At 42.6% G+C, this 24,131-nt stretch overlaps 1 protein-coding gene across 1 annotated transcript in view; it reads right to left on the bottom strand.

Annotated features, from left to right (window-relative positions):
- The window catches only part of ints7 (integrator complex subunit 7), a 92,917-nt gene extending 68,841 nt beyond the window's left edge, over positions 1–24,076 (bottom strand). The window contains exons 1-5 of the mRNA XM_085981271.1: positions 23,937–24,076; positions 21,439–21,568; positions 21,185–21,331; positions 20,210–20,347; positions 3,499–3,545 (exon numbers count right to left, since the gene is read on the bottom strand). Coding sequence (XP_085837397.1) covers positions 3,499–3,545; positions 20,210–20,347; positions 21,185–21,331; positions 21,439–21,568; positions 23,937–24,030 — 556 coding nt within the window. The 5' untranslated portion in view covers positions 24,031–24,076. The remainder of the gene's footprint in view (positions 1–3,498; positions 3,546–20,209; positions 20,348–21,184; positions 21,332–21,438; positions 21,569–23,936) is intronic.
- Between the last annotated feature and the right edge of the window lie 55 nt (positions 24,077–24,131).

Genomic DNA, 24,131 nt, shown 5'->3' with positions numbered 1-24,131 from the left:
GAAAATGTACGAAGCCAAGTCAATGTATTTGCCCTGTGGCCCAAATATGGATACCTAGATGAGCCTGTAACACATGCCACCTTTGATCCTACTTTTTATCCTTTAGAACCAGCAGATAGCAAGAGATGGCTAGGTCCTATTTAAGCAAAGTTCAATTAAAGCTCCCTTGTCTCACACAGATTGCAGATAGGGTGCAGCTTTAAGAAGGTGTGAGTTTTTGTAATTGTGAAATCCAAGGAATAATACCAAGAATATTAGCTCATGTTTCCTTTTTGCTTAAACTTCTTATGACTATGAATCCATGGACTGTGCTAATCGACATCAGGCATGAGGTTCTATGAACCTAATCACTGAAGTACAGATATGCAGAAGAGATGTTGCATCCTAAAATATGGTGTGACCACAGAGAGGCACTTTATGAAAACTGGATGCTGAAGATAACTATCCCCTCGAAACTGAACCCAAGAAATCTCCAGTGGCGTTTGTGTATGGCAATATAACACTATGAATCTTTCGGGTCTTTGAAAACTGACTAGTCCTCAGGCATCTGTCTGGGTATGTGGTTACATCATCTTGAATTTTCTGTTTCAGTAATTAGAACACTGGTATAAACTGGAATCTCTTCCTCCCCGCCACCACTCACCCACCATTTATGGAACTAAAAAATATTCTTATTCTCTCCTAATCAGGATGTATTCTTTCTATGGCCCAATAATAGTAATTAGTCTATCCCAGCTGCAAATTAATACAGGCGGCCCCATACCAGGAATCTAGCTTTGAGGGAATATTTAATGCCCAAGACGGTCTGGATCAAAGAGGCATCTCTAGCGTAGATAGCAAGACACACTAGATGATGATCCCTGGGGACTCCAGAAGCGCCACAATAGGCTCCAACATGGTTGAGCTTTGCTGTAGCCAGTCAGATGATGTTACAAATTCAGGTTTGTCATAGATATCTGCTCAAGCTCAGTGGCTTCAGTAGACCCCACAAGCAGCCAGAGTGTCTTACTTTTGTGGGAGTTTACTCATACTGCCCTATGTCTACTTGTACAATCATGTACCCGAGGGACATAACAATGGCATCGCTTTGTGATCTGCAGTGGATATTCACGTCTTTCACACTTGCACTTCTTCAATCCTTCCAAAGGTGGGCTAATCAAATATTTAGAGAGAGGAGGCCAGATACGAATTAAACTTCTTTATTTCACAGATTGACAGTTATGACCAGACTCACTTAATTCAATCAGTATGACTTATCCTCGCGCAATACAAAATAAACACCACAGAACTACACATCTGACTTGAATTAAACAAGATGGCTTCTAACTATCCTCCAGCATTTCTAACCTCTGCCTCAGTGAAAATCCTCATGACTTTGACACCCCTTGCAGCTTTCCTGTTTCAAAAAAGCCTCTCATTCTATTTTTATCTCCCATCTGCTTATAGGCCGAGACAGATATTCCAACACAAAGGGTGATATGTATTTTTTAATTAACCAACAAGCTAACGAATTGTGTATTGCTTAGCCTAAAATCAATTTCTATTTAGCATAGTAATCAGCTTACATCTAGGTGACTTTAAAAAAAAAAACATTTTTAAGAAAATACTTTGCTCAACAAACCCAACGTTAAAAAGTATTTCCCCCCCCCCCAAATCATTTCTGTTGTAAAATGGCTATAAATTCCTGAAACAGGACAAGGGAGCTTTTAAAAAGAATGCTGCTTATTATATTCTGCCATTTTCTCTTCAGATTCCAGTTGCACTTCTACCTACCCCCCAAAAAAGACCTTTCCCCATTAAACAGCAGTTATGAAAGTTGCTGCTCCAGCTTCCATGAGAGTGATGCTAAATACATTCATAACAGCTTATGGAGCAATATACTGCAAGTCATGGATCTCTGTCTAATCCAGGGCATTGATGTTGCTTCCTGACAGCATGGTAACATGCATTTGGGCCACAATCAAGGGCAGCAACTGACTTGAATCTGTTTTAGCAACTTGGGTGACTCTGGGAAATAACCTCTCAACAAGCCTGCTAGCACTCCATGCTAACCTGATTAGACCTAAAGTACAACTGTTGAGTCTGCATTGGATACTATACAAAAGTTCATCTAAGTCTTTCTGAACCTTCAGTCTATTTTAGGGTAAGATGCCAATAACTTGTACACATTGGCCCAGACGTCTGTCCATAGAGATGCTGCCATGAAGAAACACATGAACACCACCCAATGGAATAATTCTCAAACTCAAGAGGAAGGTTCTACTCTGGGGTCAAGGGGTCAAGGTTTAACAATGTATCCTTGGGCAATTTGTCACTATATCCCTCCATGACATCGCTCCCCAGAGGAATCCTGTTACCAGTTGCCAAAAGGTACTTGAGGATGCTTTAAACCAAGCCATTGGATCGCCATTGGCTGTGGGGAGCTAGTCCCCGTCACTATGGATGGGAGAGTAATTCTTATTGATTCCACCAAGTGATCAACAGTCTTGTTCAGGCAGGCACCAAAATATAAAAAGGAACTAAAAAATGCGAAATCAGTATTGAGTCAAGGCACAGTAATTTATGTCTAAAATTAAAGATTGTCACTGTTTTATATGCAAGCTGTCTCCCATTGCATTGCTCACACACAAAAAAAATCAAACTATCTCTCTCTTTTCCTGATTGTCTTCTAGTCTCCAATCCTGTGGATCGGGCAGGAAAGCGGAGTGGAGGTCGAAGATCAGCCACGATCTTATTGAATGGCGGAGTAGGCTCGAAGGGCCGTATGGCCGCCTCCTGCTAATAATTCTTATGTTATGTCTCCCACTTCTCTCGACATGCCTCTCATATCTTTTCTTTACTGAAATATTCAATTTAAAACATTTAGCATTTTTAGAGCCCAGGGAAAGACATCAGTCAGCATGCATCAGGTCATCTAACCCTAAAATAGACTGACGGTTCAGAAAGACTTAAGAGGAGCAATGGGGCTCAGCAGAAAGCAGTTACAATATAGAAAAACTAGGCCTGGTGGTGTGGGAAAAACCACTACCCCAGCCGAATGGTCTTCCGATCACATTTGCACTGGATATGTAGTCATGTTCCTAACTGGAGCTGCTACAACACTCGTGGGTAGGAAGGTAGTATGGGAAAGAACAAGTAGGTTTGGGTCTTGGAGATAGAAGCGGGAGGCAGTGGAAGGGCGAGGAAGGAAGCAGGCAGGTTGACTGAAGAGCGAGAGTGAGCATGTTGGCTGTGGAGTGGAAAACTGCGGCAGGGAGCAGAATGGAACATTCAAGTGGCGCAGGGAACACAGCACTGCGATTAGAAATGGAGCACTGATTGGTCTCTGGTAGTCACGTGACTGGTGTAGTAATGGTACCTGGTAATCACATAACCAATGAGATGTGAGAAACATAAACCATATAGACACAACTTTTGTTTTAAAATAATCGATAGATTGGAGAGGCACCCAATATAATACAATATTAACCCTGAAAGGTGACTATTTAAAAATCTTACCTTCAATCATTTCACCAATTTTGTTACAAATTCCTGCAGCAAAATCTCTGGGGGGGGGGGGTGCGGAAACAAAATGGAAATAGTCACAACCACATACACTTTACAATTTTTAAAAGAAAATGCTGAAAGTAACAGAGGAATGAATTTTAATTCTTCACAATTTTAGCTATTGTTACTAGGGTTTTTAATGATCTTTTTGGACAGTTTCCAGAGTGCATATAGGCACCTGCTTTAAAAGGATAGGCTGGTTGTGCATTAGAATAATGGAGTAGAAATAATTCTAAGTTCCAAAGTAATCTCAAAGACAATACCACAGTCTTTGAAAATGCAAACAATGTGGCCCTATTAAAAAAAAAATTATTCTGCTTCCCTTTCTAAAATGAAACAATTTCACACGGTCATACTGAGCAGATTATATGCAATATGTAATTTAGGTTCAGCCTTGGCTCAGTGGTAGCACTCTTGCCTCTGAATCAGAAGGTCATGGGTTCAAGTCCCACTCCACAGACCTGAGCACATAATCCAGGCTGACACTTCAGTGCAGTACTGAGGGAGTGCTGCACTGTTGGGGGTGCCGTCGTTTAAATGAATGTTAAATTGAGGCCCGCATCTGCTCTCAATTCAATTCAATTCAATTCAAATCGCTTTATTGGCATGACAAGGTACATCTTATGTTGCCAAAGCATCGAAAAACATTCATGGTTGTACACAAAAATACAGATCTAGCCATACAGTTTATAAACAGATATATCCCTGAGTGTATAAACATACATTCATATAATTTGTATATACTCTTTTCTTATATTTAGTAGTTGTCCCTCTGTTTATGGCAAGCTGTAACATAGTGTGCCGCTAAGGTACACAATTTCTCTCTTCCCCTAGTAGGTATGGGAGTTTTTGGTCGTCATTCAAATTTCTGAATTCCAGGCATATTTTTGTGAATTTTGGGTAGAAATTCTCCCTTATGCCCTGATATTTTCTACAAGCTGTGAGGAAGTGCATCTCTGTCTCCACCACTCCCTGACTGCAGTGAGAGCATATCCTGTCCTCTCTTGGTAGCCGGGTCTGTCTGTGTCTACCTTTTTCGATCGCCAGGCTATGTTCACTAAGTCTGTACATTGTCAAGGTTTTTCTCAGTTTGTTATCCTTTACCATGGTCAGGTAATCAGCCATGTTGTATTGTCTGTTTAGGGCCAAGTAGCAATTGAGTTTGCTTTGGGTTTTTGTTGTTTCTGTCCAATATGACAGATATTTTTCCTTTTGCTTAGCGACGATTGTGTTGGGTCGAATTCTTTGTGTTACGCTGTCACTGTCCTGGGGCTGGTTATTGTTAGTAGTGTTAGTAGTTACTTCACTGAGTCCCAGGACTAGTTGACTGAGGGTATTCTTCTTTATGGTCCTCTCTTGGCATTTCAGGGCTTCGTAATGATAGCATTGGGGGTTGCTCATTTCTAGGTGTTTCCAAAATTTGGTGGCTCTTTTTTGGATAGTGATTATTAATGGATATTGGCCTAGTTCTGCCCTGCATGCATTGTTTACGGTTTTCCTTTGAGTCCGGAGGATACTTTTACAGAATTCTGCATGTAGGATCTCAATTGGGTGTTTGTCCCATTTTGCAAATTCTTGTTGTGTTAGCGGTCCCCACACCTCACTGCCATAGAGTGCAATTGGTTCAATTACTGATTTAAAAATTTTGAGCCAAATGCTAATTGGGATTTCTATTTGGATTGATTTTTTAATGGCATAGAAAGCCCTTCTTGCTTTCTCTTTCAGTTCATTCACAGCCAGATGAAAATTTCCCGTAGAACTGATTTTTAAGCCCAAGTATGTGTAGTTAGTGGTTTGTTCAATTTTGGTTGTTCCTAGTGTGAAATTTATTTTGGGTCCCTGATGTCTGGATCTTTGCTGGAACACAAGGACTTTGGTTTTTTGGGGATTTATTGTCAGGGCCCAGGTCTGGCAGAACGACTCCAGCAGATCCAGGTTCTGCTGTAGACCCTCCTTAGTTGGTGACAGCAGAACCAGGTCATCTGCATAGAGGAGGAATTTAACCTTGGATTCATATAGGGTGAGGCCGGGTGCTGTAGATTGTTCAAGTAGTTTTGCCAATTCATTTATGTAAATATTAAAGAGTGTCGGTGAGATGGGCGAGCCCTGCGTCACCCCCCGCCCCTGTGGGAAGTATTTTGTTTGTTTGTCTCCAATTTTAACTGCACATGTTGTTTGTATACATTGATTTAATTAATGTTTTTCCCCCTACCCCGCTTTCGATAAGTTTCAGGAATAAACTGTTGTGCCAGATGGAATCGAAAGCCTTCTGGAAATCTATAAAGCATGCGTAGATTTTGCTTTTGTTTTGATGAACGTGTTTGTCAATTAGGGTCTGTAGGGTGAAGATATGATCTGATGTTCTATAGTTTGGCAGGAATCCAATTTGGCTTTTACTCAAGACATTGTGCTCCTCAAGGAAGTTTATAAGTCTTTTGTTTATACTACAGAATACCTTCCCCAGGTTACTGTTTACACAGATGCCTCGATAGTTATTTGGGTCGACTTTGTCCCCACTTTTGTATATGGGCGTTATGAGTCCTTTGTTCCAGACATCAGGGAAGTAACCGACACTCAGAACCAAGTTGAAGAGTTTTAGGATAGCCAGTTTCATTTTATCGTCTGTGTGTTTAATCATCTCGCTTAGTATGCCGTCTGCACCGCAAGCTTTTCCTGGTCGCAGGTCCTTGAGTTTTTCAACTAGTTCTTTTTCTGTTATTATGGAGTCTAGCGGGTTTTGGTTATCTTTTATGGCCATTTCGAGCTTTTCCAGTTTTTTGCATATTTGGTGTTGCTCTGGTCTTAGTGTGTTTTTCTGGTATAATTTTTCAAAGTGGTTTTCCTATGTGTCTCCATTTTGAATGGCCAATTCGTCGTGTTGTTTTTTGTGTAATGTATTCCAGTTGTCCCAGAAACAATTGGAATCAATGGATTCCTCAATGGAGCTGAGTGTATTCTTAATATACTGCTCTTTTTTGGTTCTGAGTGTGTTTCTGTATTGTGTTAGTGTCTGACAATAAGTAAGGCGTAATTCCTCGTTTTCTGGCTGTCTGTGTTTTTGGTTTGATATTTTTCTAAGTTTTTTCCTCATGTTATGGCAATCTAGGTCAAACCATTTTTCATAGTTTTTTGTTTTGGGTTTGTTCTTGCGAGCTTTCAAGTTTGACCTTGTTGCCAAATTATCAAAAATATTGTTTAGGTTAATCACTGCCCGGTTTACGCCTTCTTTATTGTGAGTGTATATGTTATCCAGAAAGGTGTCCAATAGAGCTTGAGTTGATTCATTGCTAATTGCTTTCTGGTATTTTTCCGTGCTGTTTTTGGCCCATCTGTACGATTTTTTGGTGTTGTACAGCTTACTGGGTTGTGTTTCTGTGTTGGTTGTTTCTGTCTTTTTAAGATACATAGTAATTTGACTGTGGTCTGACAGTGTTGTTTGTGGTTTGACTGTGAATGCTCTGAAAGAGGATGGGTCCAAATCCGTAATCATATAGTCTACGGTGCTACAGCCAAGAGGTGAGCAATAGGTCAATCTTCCTAGGAGGTCTCCCATGAACCTACCATTGACAATGTACAGACCCAGGCTTCGACAGAGCTGCAGGAGCTGTTTTCCGTTGGTATTTGTCTGCTTGTCGCAGTTATGCCTCTCAGGTGGACCTAAAAGATCCCATGACCCTATCTGAATGGCAGAGCAGGCTCGAAGAGCCGTACGGCCTACTCCTGCTCCTAATTCTTATGTTCTTATGAGCTGGCCAAGTGTCCTGGCCAATATTGATCCCTCAACCAACATCACTAAAACAGATTCCCTGGTCATTATCTCATTGCTGTTTGTGGGACACAAAAGTGTGCAATTTGGCTGCCACATTTCCCTACATTACAACAGTGACTACACTTCAAAATACTTAACTAGCTGTGAAGTATTATGAGATGTCCTGAAGTCATGAAAGACACTATATAAATGCAGTTTGTTTCTTCTTTCAATGTAACAATACATAAATATGCAATAAAATTTAAACATCTTAAATATCTGAACTTTAGAATTGTAACAAGTATCTATTAGTTTTTGGAACAGAAAAAGAAAATTCCTCTATTTGGTCACTGTGCTCGAGGTACTGGAAACAAACATTTTCCCACTTAAGCTACAAAGAGTTTAGAAAGACTAAGGGGTCTGTCTTGGATACAGTGGTGCTGATCAGTGGTCTGAATAGCTCACATTCAGGAATGTGCCTGTACTACCCAATATTTAATAATACAATAGTGTACCCTGGGGGTGTAACAATAGGACCCCCTTGTTATCTGAATTGGTTATTGTGCCTTTTTGCGTGTGCCCTAACATCCACTTCTCTTTAGCCAAGACCCTTGCTGGGCGCATTGAATGAACTGACACCTGGTCATTTAGATGTCATAAAAGAACCATTTCTTCATAATGGTGTGAAATGTGCAAAACTGTACAGAACAATTATATATTAATTAACATTCCAAACTACTATGACAACTAGTTCAGATTCAACATCTGCAGGCTTTAATGTTAAGATAAAATGCTGTGCGGCCTTCAGAGTAAAACTCTTAAAATGAATCTAATCATTACAGCAATATAATACATTTTTTAAATCCAACTGTACAGAGACTCACCGGCAGCAGCAGCGAGAGCGGTCCTGGGTAGAGACTGAGCGCAGAGACCAAGGATTTAAGGAGCAAGGAGAGAGCGAGCGGCCCAGACTCACCGGCGGCAGCAGCGAGAGCGGCCCTGGGTGGAAACTGAGCGCAGAGACCGAGGATTTAAGGAGCGGGGAGAGAGAGAAGTAAAAAGTAATCGAAGTGTGACGTCACCAGAAAGCAATTAAGTGATTGGTTGGTGAGTATTTCTCTTTCTCGCTTTTTGCCAAACTTAATTTTTGTGGTTTATAGTTTCTAGGGTCTCTGTTGTGTAGCGGGGAGGGCTAGTAAACAAGGGCCCTTGAGTATATCATTTAATTGTAGTGTAATTAGTGGCATTGATTTGATTTAATTTGAATTAATTAAAGGGTAAGTCATGGCAGCACAGCTTGGCCCCATGGCATGCTCCTCCTGCACTATGTGGGAAATCAGGGACACTTCCTGTGTCCCTGACGACCATGTGAGCAGAAAGTGTATCCAGTGGCAGCTACTGGCAGACCACATTGCGGGGCTGGAGCTGCGAATGGATACATACTGGAGCATTCGCGATGCTGAGGACATTGTGGATAGCACGTTTAGGGAGTTGGTCACACCGCAGGTAAAGGCTGCACAGGCAGGAAGGGAATGGGTGACCACCAGGCAAAGTAGTGGGCACAGGCAGGAAGTGCAGGGGTCCCCTGTGGCCATCCCCCTCACAAACAGATATACCATTTTGGAAATAACAACAGAAAATGCTGGAAAAACTCAGCAGGTCAGGCAACATCCGTGGAGAAATTTGAGTTGACGTTTTGGGTCGAACCCTTCTTCAAAACTGGAAAGAAAAGAAAATAGATCGAAGGCAGGGCTGCGATCGGACAAAAGAAGTGAAAGAAACAAAAGAGCTAGACGAGATGGTAACAGGCTGAGATTAGGTGTAAAGTGTACTGGCAGGGCAAGAGATAACTGCCAGGTGTGAGAGAGAAACAAAAGGAAAGGAGGGGGGGGAAAGGAGTGGAAAAATTACAAGAAAAAATGTATAATAGGGGCCGAGGTTATGATCTGAAATTGTTGAACTCGATATTGAGCTGAACGCCAACTCTCCGACACCTCCTCCTACCTCCACCTGGACCATGACTCCACTACCGAACATCAAACCACCGTTTCCAAGACTGTCACTGACCTCATCTCCTCTGGAGATCTTCCCCCCGCTACCACCAACCTCATAGTTCCCCAACCCCGCACAGCCCGCTTCTACCTCCTTCCCAAGATCCACAAACAGGACTGCCCTGGTAGACCCATCGTTTCAGCCTGTTCTTGCCCCACGGAACTTATCTCTTCCTATCTTTTCTCCCCTTGTCCAGTCTCTTCCCACCTACATCCGCGACTCTTTGGACGCCCTCCGCCACTTTAACAGTTTCCAGATTCCTGGCCCCAACCGCTTCCTTTTCACCATGGACATACAATCACTCTACACCTCCATTCCCCACCCGGATGGCCTGAGGGCGCTCCGCTTCTTCCTTGAACAGAGGCCCGACCAGTCCCCATCCACCACCACCCTCCTCCGTCTGGCTGAACTTGTTCTCACATTGAACAACTTCTCCTTTAACTCCACTCATTTCCTCCAAATCAAAGGTGTTGCCATGGGTACCCGCATGGGTCCTAGCTATGCCTGCCTTTTCGTGGGCTATGTGGAACAATCTTTGTTCCAGTCCTACTCGGGTCCCCTCCCTCACCTCTTTTTCCGATACATTGATGACCGTATCGGTGCCGTTTCCTGCTCTCGCCCCGAACTTGACAATTTCATTCACTTTGCCTCCAATTTCCACCCTTCCCTCACGTTCACATGGTCCATCTCTGACTCTTCCCTTCCCTTCCTCGACTTCTCCGTCTCCATCTCTGGGGATAGGTTATCGACCAATATTCACTACAATCCCACTGACTCCCACAGCTACCTGGACCACACTTCCTCCCACCCCGCTTCCTGTAAGGACCCTATTCCATTCTCCCAGTTTCTCCGTCTCCGCCGTATCTGCTCCGACGATGCCACCTTCCACACCAGTGCTTCAGACATGTCTTCCTTTTTCCGCAACCGAGGATTCCCCTCTACCGTGGTTGACACTGCCCTCGACCGTGTCAGTTCTATCTCCTGCACTTCTGCCCTCACCCCTGCCCCTCCCTCCCGGAACCACGATTGGGTTCCCCTTGTCCTCACCTTTCACCCCACCAGCCTCCACATTCAACGGATCATCCTCCGGCATTTCCGCTACCTCCAGTGATCCCACCACCAAACGTATCTTCCCCTCCCCTCCCCTTTCAGCATTCCGTAGGGACCGCTCCCTCCGAGACACTCTAGTCCACTCCTCTATCACCCCAAACAGCCCTTCCCCTTCGCCTGGCACCTTCCCGTGCAAGCGGAGAAGATGTAACACCTGCCCCATACCTCCCCCCTTCCCACTGTCCAGGGCCCCAAACACCCCTTCCAGGTGAAACAGCGATTTACTTGTACTTCTCGCAATCTAGTATACTGTATTCGCTGCTCACGATGCAGTCTCCTCTACATTGGGGAGACCAAACGCAGATTGGGTGGCCGCTTTGCGGAACACCTCCGTTCAGTCCGTAAGGGTGACCCCGAGCTTCCGGTCGCCTGTCATTTTAATTCACCGCTCCATTCCCACTCGGACCTCACCGTCCTTGGCCTCTTGTATTGTTCCACGGAAGCTCAACGTAAACTCGAGGAACAGCACCTCATCTTCCGATTAGGCACTCTGCAGCCTTCCGGACTCAATATCGAGTTCAACAATTTCAGATCATAACCTCGGCCCCTATTACACATTTTTTCTTGTAATTTTTCCACTCCTTTTCCCCGCCCCCCCCTTTCCTTTTGTTTCTCTCTCACACCTGGCTGCTATCTCTTGCCCTGCCAGTACACTTTACACCTAATCTCAGCCTATTACCATCTCGTCTAGCTCTTCTGTTTCTTTCACTTCTTTTGTCCGATCGCAGCCCTGCCTTCGATCTATTTTCTTTTCTTTCCAGTTTTGAAGAAGGGTTCGACCCGAAACGTCAACTCAAATTTCTCTCCACGGATGTTGCCTGACCTGCTGAGTTTTTCCAGCATTTTCTGTTGTTATTTCGGATTTTCAACATCTGTAGTATTTTGCTATCCTATTATACCATTTTGGATACTGTTCGGGGAAATGGCTTATCGGGGGAAGGCAGCAGTAGCCAACTTCCTGGCACCATGGGTGGTTCTGCTGCACAGGACGGGAGGCAAAAAGAGCGGGAGAGCTATAGTGATAGGGGGATTCTATTGTAAGGGGAATAGATAGGCGTTTCTGCGGCCGCAAACGAGACTCCAGGATGGTATGTTGCCTCCCTGATGCAAGGGTCAAGGAGGTCTCAGAGCAGCTGCAGGGCATTCTGGAGGGGGAGGGTGAACAGCCAGCTGTTGTGGTGCATATATAGGTAAAAAACAGGATGAGGTCCTAAAAGCTGAATATAGGGAGTTAGGAGGTAAATTAAAAAATAGGATCTCAAAAGGTAGTAATCTCAGGATTGCTACCAGTGCCACGTGCTAGTCAGCGTAGAAATAGAAGGATATTTCAGATGAATACGTGGCTAAAAGGAATGGTGCAAGGGGGAAGGATTCAAATTCCTGGGACATTGGAACCGGTTCTGGGGGAGGTGGGACCAGTACAAACTGGACGGTTTGCACCTAGGCAGGACCGGGACCGATGTCCTAGGGGGGAGTGTTTGCTAGTGCTGTTGGGGAGGAAAGGGCAGCAAAGATAGAAGCAAAAGACAAGAAGGAGAAAAGCAAAAGTGGAAGGCAGAGAAATCAAGTGTGTAAATCAAACAGGGCCACAGTAAATAATAATTCTAAAAGGACTAAGTGTTAAAAAAGCAACCTGAAGGCTTTGTGTCTTAATGAGAGGAGCATTCGTAATAAGGTGGATGAATTAGCTGCGCAAATAGATGTAAACGGATATGATATGATTGGGATTACAGAGACATGGCTTCAGGGTGACCAAGGCTGGGAATTCAACATCCAGGGGTATTCAATATTCAGGAAGGACAGGCAAAAAGGAAAAGGTGGGGTAGCATTGCTGGTTAAAGAGGAGATTAACACAATAGTAAGGAAGGATATTAGCTCTGATGATGTGGAATCTGTATGGGTAGAGCTGAGAAATACCAAGGGCAGAAAATGTTAGTGGGAGTTGTATACAGACCCCCAATCAGTAATGCTGTTGTTGGGGATGGCATTAAATGGGAAATTAGAGATGTGTGCAATAAGGGAACAGCAGTTATCATGGGTGACTTTAATCTACATATAGATTGGGCTAACCAAATTAGTAACAATACTGTGGAGGGGGAATTCCTAGAGTGTATATGGGATGGTTTCCTGGACCAATATGTTGAGGAACCAACTGGAAATCTGGCCATCTTAGACTGGGTATTATGTAATGAGAAAGGATTGATTAGCAATCTTGTTGTGCGAGGTCGCTTGGGGAGGAGCGATCATAATATGATAGAATTCTTCATTAAGATGGAGAGTGAAGTAGTTGACTCAGAGACTAGGGTCCTGAATTTAAATATGGTATGAGGCGCGAGTTGGCTAGGATAGATTGGGGAATGTTACTTAAAGGGTTGACAGTGGATAGGCAATGGCAAACATTTAAAGATCGTATGGATGAACTACAGAATTTGTTCATCCCTGTTTGGCATAAAAAATTTTAAAAGGTGGCGCAACCGTGGCTAACAAGGGAAATTAGGGATAGCATAAGATCCAAGGAGAGGACATATAAATTGGCCAGAAAAAGCAGAAAACCTGAGGATTGGGAGTTTAGGATTCAGCAAAGGCGGACAAAAGGATTAATTAAGAGGGGGCAAATAGAGTATGAGAGTAAGTTTGCAGGGAACATAAAAACTGATTGTAAAAGCTTTTATAGATATGTGAAGAGAAAAGATTGGTGAGGTCAAGCGTAGGTCCCTTGCAGTCAGAATCAGGGGAATTTATAATGGGGAACAAAGAAATGGCTGACCAATTAAATACATACTTTGGTTCTGTCATCACAAAGGAAGACACAAATAACCTCCCAGAGATGTTGGGGAACATAGGGTCTAATGAAAGGGAGGAATTGAATGAAATCAGTATTTGTAGGGAAATTGACGTGATTGAAGGCCGATAAATCCCCAGGGCCTAATAATCTACATCCTAGGGTACTTAAGGAAGTGGCCCTAGAAATAGTAGATGCATTGCTGGTCATCTTCCAAAATTCTATAGACTCTGGAACAGTTCCCATGGATTGGAGGGTAGCTAAAGTAACCCCACTATTTAAAAATGGTGGTAGAGAGAAAACAGGGAATTATAGACCGGTAAGCCTGACATCGGTAGTGGGGAAAATGCTAGAGTCCATTATAAAAGATGTAATAGCAGAGCACTTGGAAAACAATGACAGGATCGGATAAAGTCAACATGGATTTACAAAAGATAAATCGTACTCAACTAATCTACTGGAATTTTTTGAGGATGTAACTGGTAGAATAGATAAGGGAGAACCAGTGGATGTGGTGTATTTGGACTTTCAGAAGGTTTTCGATAAAGTCCCGCCGAAGAGATTAGCATGCAAAGTTAAAGCACATGGGATTGGGGGTATGGTACTGACTTGGATAGAGAACTGGTTGGCAGACAAGAAGCAAAGAGTTGGAATAAACGGGTCTTTTTCCGAGTGGCAGGCAGTGACTCGTGGGGTACCGCAGGGATCGGTGCTAGGACCCCAGTTATTCACAATATATATTAATGATCTAGACGAGGGAACTAGATGCAATATCTCCAAGTTTGCAGACGACACAAAGCTGGGTGGGCGTGTGTGCTGTGAGGAGGATGCCGAGAAACTCCAGTATGATTTGGACGGGTTGGGTGATTGGGTAGATGCATGGCAGATGCAGTATAATATGGATAAATGCACTTTGGTGGTAGAAACAGGAAGGCAGATTATCTGAACGGCAATAGATTGGGAAAAGGGGAAGTGCAACGAGACCTGGGTGTCCTTGTGCACCAGTCGCTGAAGGTAAGCATGCAGGTGCAGCAGGCGATTAAGGCGGCAAATGGTATGTTGGCCTTCATAGTGAGAGGATTCGAGTACAGGAACAAGGATGTCTTGCTGCAGTTGTACAGGGCCTTGGTGAGACCACACCGAGTATTGTGTGCAGTTTTGGTCGCCTTATCTGAGGAAGGATGTTCTTGTCATGGAGGGAGTGCAGCGAAGATTCACCAGACTGATACCTGGGATGGCAGGAATGACGTATGAGGAGAGATTGGGTCGATTGGGCTTATATTCGCTGGAGTTTAGAAGAATGAGAGGGGATCTCATTGAAACATAAAATTCTAACAGGACTAGACAGACTAGATGCAGGAAGGATGTTCCCGATGGCGGGGGAGTCCAGAACCAGGGGTCACAGTCTAAAGATAAGGGGTAAGCCACTTAGGACTGAGATGAGGAGGAATTTCTTTACCCAGAGTGTGGTGAACCTGTGGAATTCTCTACCACAGAAGGCAGTTGAGGCTAATTCATTAAATATATTCAAGTAGGAGTTAGATATATTTCTTAAGGCTAAAGGGATCAAGGAATATGGGGAGAAAGCAGGGACCAGGTACTGAATTTGGATGATCAGCCATGATTTCATTAAATGGCGGAGCAGGCTCGAGGGGCCGAATGGCCTACTCCTGCTCCAATCTTCTATGTTTCTAACACTGGTAAAAACCTAAAAAGTTACATGAACCTCAGAATTCTTTGAAGAAATATGATAGGGGATAAAGGAAATATAGTGGAAGTGGTTTATATAGATTTTCAACAAGCATTTAATAAAACAAGAAAAATACACAGCATTTTTCACATTTTCAGATCATAAAATACTTCACAGCCAATGAGTTACTTTTGCACTGCAGTTACTGCTGTTATGTAATCAAATGCAAAAGCCTGTGGTATTAAGGATGATAGAAATGTAAATGATCTAGATTTAGGAATTGAGAAAACAATACTGAAATTTTCTGATGACACCATATTAGGGGATTGGATAGCAAATTGTGACAAGAAGTGTGAATGACTGCAGGAGAACATAGATAGGCTAACAGGATGGGACGATAGTTGGCAGATGGAGTTCACCGTTTAAAAAAAACGCAACACATTTTGGAAGTAAAGATAAGAAACTGAAATACCCCTTCAATGGTAATATTTTAATTGGAGTCGAGGAGCAGAGAAACTTTGATGTACAGATTCACAGTTGTTAAAAATGCAATTCACTGCCACAAATCATTGTTGAAGCAAAGTAATTGAAAGTGAATTAGATAATTTCTTGAAAAAGACTTTTAAAAGAGTGAGGAGAGAGGGATTAGACTGGGTGGCTCACGTGGAGAAAACATCAGCACAACTTCATAGATCAAATGGCCTGTTTATGTAATTCACAATCATAGAAAGTTACAGCGCGGAAGGAGGCCACTTCGGCTCATCGTGTCCGCGCCGGCCAACAAAGAGCTATCCAGCTTAATCCCACTTCCCAGCATCAACCTTGTTGCTCTATAAATGAAATATTATGGTTTGTCAGCCTGCAGAAAAACTTTTCTTGCCCCTGGTCTCAGTACAGTTCAAGACCAATGGACTTGATAGTCTGCCTCAGCTTAACTTTGTCTTGCAGTTTATACAAAACAGCAATAAATTGCTTAAAGCTCAGTGTTGTTTCACTTTGATTCAATTAGTGGATTGTAACAAAAACCATTTAACTTTGCTTAACTGATTTAATAAACCGAACTGTCAACAAAGCAACTTTAATGGTGGCCACACTAAGGGGTAGATTTTCCCGAACCTGTCGGGAAGGCGGCGGGACTTCCCCTTTCGGGTTTTTGACCCGCCTACTTCAACGTCCGGCCAATCTGCGCAATTTTCCCTTGATTGACCTTGTTGAGCCCGCCCAGCGGGCTTAGCAGGCCAATTAAGGGCCACCCGGCAACAGGTGATGTCACAGACTGAAATTTCATCTGTCAAGAGTTTTTGACAGACGAAATATCAGTGTTTCACAGCTGTTTGAAGCTGTGAAACACTGACACTCTGAGTTCTAACATGAGTCCTTCTGCACAGACTCAGTTAGAACTCTCACCGGCACTCAAAGCTGAAGGCTGTCACTTTTGACAGATCGCAGCCGTTCAGCTTTAAGTTCCGGCTGAGTGCTGCGCTCCCGACGGCGACAGGAAGAAAGGCTGTTAAGGTAAGTACAGGTAAGTAAAAGTTCTTTACACACTTTAGACACACCAAACACACTTACCTTTGCACTCATGCACCCATCACTCACCTGAGCACCGACATCGCGACCCCTCCAACTCCTTCAACCCGACGGCCCGCCTGCTCTAACCTGCCGTGGTTTGGAGCCGTCCGGAAACCCACACGAAACCCCTCAAAATAGGGATTAGGCTAAAAACTGCCTGTTAACTACCTGTTAACAGGCAGTTAATTGGCACTAATCCCTTCCCGCCTGGTTTCGGCAGGTCCCAGTGCGGGACGGGTACCCGCCGCCCCTGAAACTTATGTGGGGCGGGGTTTTGGGCGGGATGGTGTCGGGACCCCCAAATTCGGGATTCCCCCCCCCCACACGCCTGAAACCCCGCCTGACGGCTCCACGAAAATCTAGCCCTAAGTTTCTAAAATCACTAAAATAGAACTCTGAAATAGTACTTATCCACTGCTGTCTGACCATCTCTTAAATCAGGGCCATCTCAAATATGGCTGCCTCTTGCATTACACAAAACAATTAAAAGATATCAAGCTTAACAAGTTGCACCTAACTGTGAATAGAGATTACTCAGACTGTGTAATTAGGTTCAAATAAATTGAACTAAATTGAATTAGGTCATTTTAATATCAGCTTGTATGGATTATTTATCATAGAATGATACAGCACAAGAGGCCAATCATGCCTGTGCCAGCACTTTGAAAGAGCTATCCCATTAATCCCACTCCCTGTCCTTTCCCCATAGCCCTGCACATTTTTCCTCTTCCAATATTTATCCAATTCCCTTTTGAAAGTTATTACGGAATCTGCTTCCAACACCCTTTCAGGCAGTGCATTCCAGATCATAACTCACTGTGCAAGAAGTTTATTTTCATCTCCCCTCTGCTTCTTTTGCCAATTACCTTAAATCTGTGTCCTTTGGTGATCGACCCTTCTGCCACTGGAAAGTTTCTGCTTATTTACTCTGTCAAAAACCTTCATGATTTTGAACACCTCTATCAAATCTCCCCTTAATCTGCACTGCTCTAAGGAGAACAACCCCAGCTTCTCCAGACACTCAGCGTGTCTGAAGTCCTTCATCCCTGGTAACATTCTAGCAAATCTCCTCTGCATTCTCTCGAAGGCCTCGGCATCCTTCCTGAAATGTGGTGCCCAGAATTGAACACAATACTCCAGCTGGGGCCTAACCAGTAATTTATAAAGGTTTAGCATAACTTCCTTGCTTTTGTACTCTGTTCCTCTATTAAGAAAGCCAAGGATCCCGTATGCTTTTTTTTTTTTTTTAAAACAGCCTTCTCAACTTGCCCTGTCACTTTCAAAGATTTGTGTACTACACCCTCAGGTCTCTCTTTTCCTGCACCCCCTTTAAAATTGTATTATTTCGTTTATATTGCTTCTCCTCATTCTTCCCATCAAAATGCATCATTTCTCTGCATTAAATTTTATCGGTCATGCGTCTGCCCATTTCACCAGTCATTCTATGCCCACCTGAGGTCTGTTACTATCCTCCTCACTGTTTACTACATTTCCGAGTTTCGAGTCATCTGCAAACTTTAAAACTATGCCCGATACCCAAGTCCAGATCATTAATATATCAAAAAGAGCAGTGGTCCTAATACTGATGCCGGGATGACACCACTGTATACTTCACTGCAGTCTGAAAAACAACCGTTCACCACTACTCTCTGCTTTCTGTCTCTTAGCCAATTTCGTATCGATGCTGCCAGTGAGCCTTTAATCCCATGGGTTTCAATTTTGCGAACAAGTCTATTATGTGATACTTCATTAAACTCCTTTTGAAAATCCATGTATACAACATCAATTGCACCACCTTCATCAACCCTCTCTGTTACTTCATCAAAGAATTCAATCAAGTTAGTCAAACACAATTTGCCTTTAGCAAATCTGTGCTGGTTGTCAATTATTAACCCATATATTTTGAAGTGCCAATTAATTTTGTCTCTGATTATTATCTCTAAAATTTCTCCAATGCCGACGTTAGGCTGACTGGCCTGTAGATGCCGAATTTATCCCTCTCCTTTTTTGAACAGGGGTGTAACATTTGCAATCCTCCAGTCCTCTGGCACCACTCCCATATCCAAGGAAGATTGGAAGAATGAGGCCAGAGCCACCGCTATTTCCACCTTTACTTCTCTCAGCAACCAAGAATGCATCCCATCCGAATTGGATGACTTTTCTACTTGGAGCGCTGCCAATCTTTTAAGCAGCTCCTCTTTATCTATTTTTATCCTATCCAATTTCTCTACTACCTCCTCCTTTACTGTGACATTGGAAATATCATCTTTAGTGAAGCCAGATGCAAAGTACTCATTCAGTACCTCAGCCATGGCCCTCTGCCTCCATTAGATGATCTTTTTGGTTCCTAATCGGTCCTATCCTTCCTTTGACTACCCTTTTACTATTCATATGTTTATAAAAAGTGTTGGGTTTCCTTTCATGTTACCCACTAATCTATTCTCATTCACTTTCTTTGCCTCTATTTCCTTTTTCAGTTCTCCCCTGTACTTTTTTATTCAGCTTGGTTCTCTACTGTATTATGAGCCTGCCATTTATCATGAGCCTCCTTTTTCCTGTTTCATTCTAATCTCTATATCTTTAGTCATCCAGGAAGCTCCAGCTTTGATGCCCTTGCTTTCCCCCTCTTGGTAATGTGTCTAGTCTGTACCCAAACTATCTTCTCTTTGAAGGCCCTCCCATTGGTCATTTACTGTTTTACCTGCCAATCTTTGATTACAAATCTATCTGGGCCAGAACCCATCTCAACTCACTGAAATTAGCCCTCCTCCAATTGAGTATTTTCACATTTGATTTTCCTTGTCCTTTTCCACAACTACTCTAAACCTAATGATATTGTGATCAGTGTTTCCCAAATGCACCCCCACTGAAACATGCTCTATTTGCCTCACTTTATTCCCCAGAACCAGATCCAGCACTGCTTCCTTCTTCATTGGGCTGGAAACACACAAAGAAAGTTCCCTTGTTCACATTTCAAGAATTCCCCCCCTCTTTGTTCTTTACAATGTTATTTTCCCAGTCTATATTAGAATAACTGAAGTCCCTCATTATCATCACTAATCTACAGTTCTTGCATCATTCCAAAATTTGCTCCTCTATCTCCTTCCCATGGTTTGGTGGCCTACAATATACACCCAGCAGGGTAATAGCTCCTCTATTATTCCTTAATTCTAACCAGATTCAGTCTTTGAACCTTCAAGTACATCATCCCATTCCAGTGCTGTAACAGTATCTTTGATCAATACTGCCACCCCCATCTATTTTTTCCCTTCCCTATCTTTCCTGAATACTTTGTAACCAGGAATATTAAGTGCCCATTCCTTTCCTTGTTTGAGCCAGTTCTGTTATTGCAACTATATAATAATCCCACGTGCAATTTGTGCCTTATTTACCACGCTCCATGCAATCACGCACATGCACGCGAAACTCATCTTAGTCTGCCTTGCATTTCCCCCCGTTTGATCCCTCCTATTTCTGAACTTCACTTTATTCTAACGTTGTTTGTATTTATAGTCTCTGGAGGGTCACAGAAGGTACCCGCTATGTATATTATCAGTTTTACTGAGGGCAATAATCATATTTAAATAGTGATGTCTATATGAATGAATGATCTTGCATCTCACCCAAATCAGAATGGAGATGTAATTGTTCTCAAACATCAGCTTTGTGGAAGATATAAATGGCACACAAAAGGTATAGCTGTACTTACTTGGATTGTGCAGAAAAATGGGCGGCAGCAAAAATGGCAGCTTCTACTTCGATATTATCATGTGAATCTAAACTTTGCCGAATGCTATGATGAGCATTTTTTCTGTCAGGAATAATAGAAGCCATACTTCCCAGCATTCTACAAAAGGACACAATCCAGTGAATCATATTTTCATTGATTAGGTACACAATGATTGACATACATATAAACGCACACACATGAAAATAAATAACAGCTATCTTGTAGGTCCGCAAAGCGGGAATCTATCATGAGGATTACGTTAGGTTATAGATCACAAGAGCATCGCTCTTGTAAGTTATAATGTTATCAACCCAGAAACTACATTAGATGGCTTGAAATTCCTCTAGGATATATTTAATATAAATAATGCTTGGGAAAATTGTTTATAGGTTATGGTCAGTTGATTTTTATGAACTCACACCAAAGGAGTAACTGAGATCAGTACTTAATGTTTATCAATAAGTAGATTGCAGATGAAAACGGAGAAATTATCTGACAAGTACATACTAGACAGATGACTGTTAGCTGGACTAAGTACCAAGCCATAATCCAATCAAAGGGTGTACATGACGTCAACTGTAAGAGCAAAACTTGATGGTCTTACAATTGAAAATAAACTAAATTAAATCACCTTGAAATGACCCCTTTAAAAATAAATATATATATATATGCACTACTATTTTATTCTGTTGAGGCCAGTTTTTTTTAAGCAGTGGCTGTTAGTGCCAGTTTATTAAGAAATTATTTGCAGTTGATTACTGGGAAACCCTATGGCCAATATATCACACTTCTCTTGCAATAAATAACATACTCAACAGCTTTATCAATGATCACAGATACAGAGGTCAGTGTGACTACCGTGTGGTTTACCTTCCTGAATGTTTTGTATAAGTCACAACAAATACTATTGGCTCGAAAGCACAGGTTTTGACCCTTCATTGGAATTATGCTTACCGGAGAGTGATGGCTCTGGCCACTGGATCATTGCTATGAATGACTGAAAAGACCCTTTTCACAAACTCGTCAACATTCAAGATTTTCTCCAAGTGCTTTTCACTCTGCTGAGTCACCTTCAGTACACACAACCTCAAAAAGTTGTTTCTAAAGAAGGAAAACAGTGAAGTTAATTAAATCCCATTTTCTAAAATAACTAAAAAAGTAAATGATAGATAACTGACATTATCCTTTCAAGAGATTACAATGCTTACCCAACTCTGAAGATGTCTGCAAGTTTCAAAAAAGCAGAGTTTATAAGAATCGGAAATGGATACTTTTGGAACAGCCTAGGAAAACGAACAACTGCCTCACACTGCTCACCAAGTTTCCCTGATCTCAGCCCTTAAGAGATAGGATACAAAACATTACATTGATACATCAAGTCACTGTCCCACATTTTAAGATTTATTATTTAACATACAAATCGGGTCAGAATCACAACTTCTTTCCATTGTGACATTTTTGTACTTTTTAAGTCACGGTTCTGAATCTTTCTTGAGGAGGAACTGAAATACAGCACATTTGTTTGTAGCATAGATCAAAATCCTGAATCAGGTGTTCTATTTACAAACAGTTCTGACCTCTACACCTAGATGCTGATTCTTTGAGTCATTACTAAATAAAAGTCAAAATTCATGGTCTCAATCTAGCCTGCCAAAACTCAATCTAGCCCGCCAAAATCTATATTTTTAAAATTCATTGTAATGTATTTTTCACAATTAATTTCAATAAACAGTGAAGTTCTACTGCTTTAAATTCATACAGCATGTATTAAACTGCAGTTCCTAGTATGTGGACTACTCAAATGGCAGATCCCAGCCCAAATCCAGTTACTAGGAATGAAACGCTCTATGATTAAATACACACCATGAAATCCCACCCACAAACATAGTCATCCTCCATTCCCCAATGTGTCACTTACTGCCACTCTTGGCTCCTTCCTGTCAGTGCTGATTTACTCAGAGATTCAACCCTGCTATAGGCTGTGAATGTAAATTCTTGAACTCAGTTGATGGAAATTCACATCCACAGCCAGGTGGGAAGCCCAAACAAAGCAGCAGTATTAGCAAGGAGTTGTCAAAAGTGGCACTTATTGGCATATCAAGATAATAATATTGCCTCCACAAACTGGCTGAGTGGAAGAGAGCCTTTGTGAACTGGGTGGATATTTGGGAGAAAAGTATCTGTGAATTGGAGCAAGGAAGGAGGAAAAGCTAGGTGAGAGAGAAAAAGATCACTTCCTCGAACAGGGAGAGAGAAGGGCAGCACCTCTGAAGTAAGTGGGGAGCAAGGAAGGAGGAGTGGCTATATGGACTGGAGAGGAAGGAGGGACAGATAGAACCTATGAACTTGGAGCAGGGAGAAGAGCCAAGAAGGCAGAAGGGAAGTGCGAGAGGTAGCAAACCGGTGAGAACCTTTTCGTTATGAAAAGCACATACTTATGAACGCTGCAGCTTGACACAAACTAGTAATTAATTAAAATAAGGCTACTCTATTTCACAGAAATCACAGAAACCCCACAGTGCAGATAGAGGCCATTTCGGCCCATCGAGCCTGCACCGACACATATCCCACCCGATCCCCGTAACCCCTACACCAACACATATCCCACCCTATCCCCGTAACCCCACGTATTTAATTCCCCTAACACTAAGGGTCAATTTATCATAACCAATCAACCTAACCCGCACATCTTTGGACTGTGGGAGGAAACCGGAGCACCCGGAGGAAACCCACGCAAACACGGGGAGAATGTGCAAACTCCACACAGTCACCCGAGGCCGGGTCCCTGGCGCTGTGAGGCAACAGTGCTAACCACTATGCCACCGTACCTACCTTTGTTGCTTTAAATCTCCAGGCACTTGTAAAATGTCAGTGCTGCTTGGCTTTGACACTTGAAATTGCAGTATATAATGTAAGTAACCACTTTAATGCATTTTTGCTAATATTGTAAAGCACAATTTGAACATACTTCATTTGGGAACTCCAGATCACAGAGTTACTAACATTTATGATCAGTGGACTTCCAGTCAAACTAATTGAATATCTCTGCTACAACATTTAGTCCATGTTCGAAACTTAAATACAAAATTTAAAAGGTAAACACATGAAACAGATTTGTCAAGATTAGGTCTACTGTGGAAAGAGATGTAGGCTTTCAAACGTTTTATAAACACATGTAGGATGCACAGAATTGCGTTTATTTTTAAGGACAATTTGCATCAAATGTTGTGTCATTTTTAATCTAAATAGAGTCAGTATCACTCCTAATAACTGAGGCTGTGGTTATAACGTGCCACTAGTCTGAAACTAATAGCGACAGAATCAATTCGCATCCCTCAACACCTGCATTACCCTATGATGGAATTGCACTCTTGACAGATGGAAGAGTTCACAGCCAATTGTACAGACCTCCACCGTCCAAAGGTAAATTCCGAACGTGTGCAGAGAACAAAAACAAAACTCCGCTTTTATTCAGAGAGTCCAGACGGACTTTATAAACACAGCTCCACGCCGCACTAAAAGGTATTTAACGAGTGAGATGGGCGGCAAAGGGCCAAACACTGCGGATCGCTGCTGAGACCCAAAGCGGCGGCTTTTGTTTTATTGCGGCCAATGAATGTAATGGATTTATTATGTAATTGATGAAAAAAAAAAGCGACGGTTTAGTTGCTGCCCGACAGACACTGGCCGGCTGCGGCTCAGGTACCTTTGTCTAGCTCCATTAGAGCAGAGTTAGCGTCCATTTCCTGCTCCCCATAACCGCCTTCCGACAGGAACGGCTTGGCTGTAGCCAGCGCCATAGCGACAGCCCGAACTCTCAGGCCCCCAACCGCCTCCTCCCAGTAATGCTCCTGGAGCGGAAATGACGGCCCAGCCGCCAGCGAGTTACTGACGCGCTTCC

Source organism: Somniosus microcephalus, chromosome 3 (assembly GCF_052327205.1).
Source record: "Somniosus microcephalus isolate GS21.2 chromosome 3, FLI_Smic_1.0, whole genome shotgun sequence".
Taxonomy (NCBI): domain Eukaryota; kingdom Metazoa; phylum Chordata; class Chondrichthyes; order Squaliformes; family Somniosidae; genus Somniosus; species Somniosus microcephalus.
Note: the sequence above shows the minus strand (reverse complement) of the source record. Positions and strands in the feature narration are given on the sequence as shown.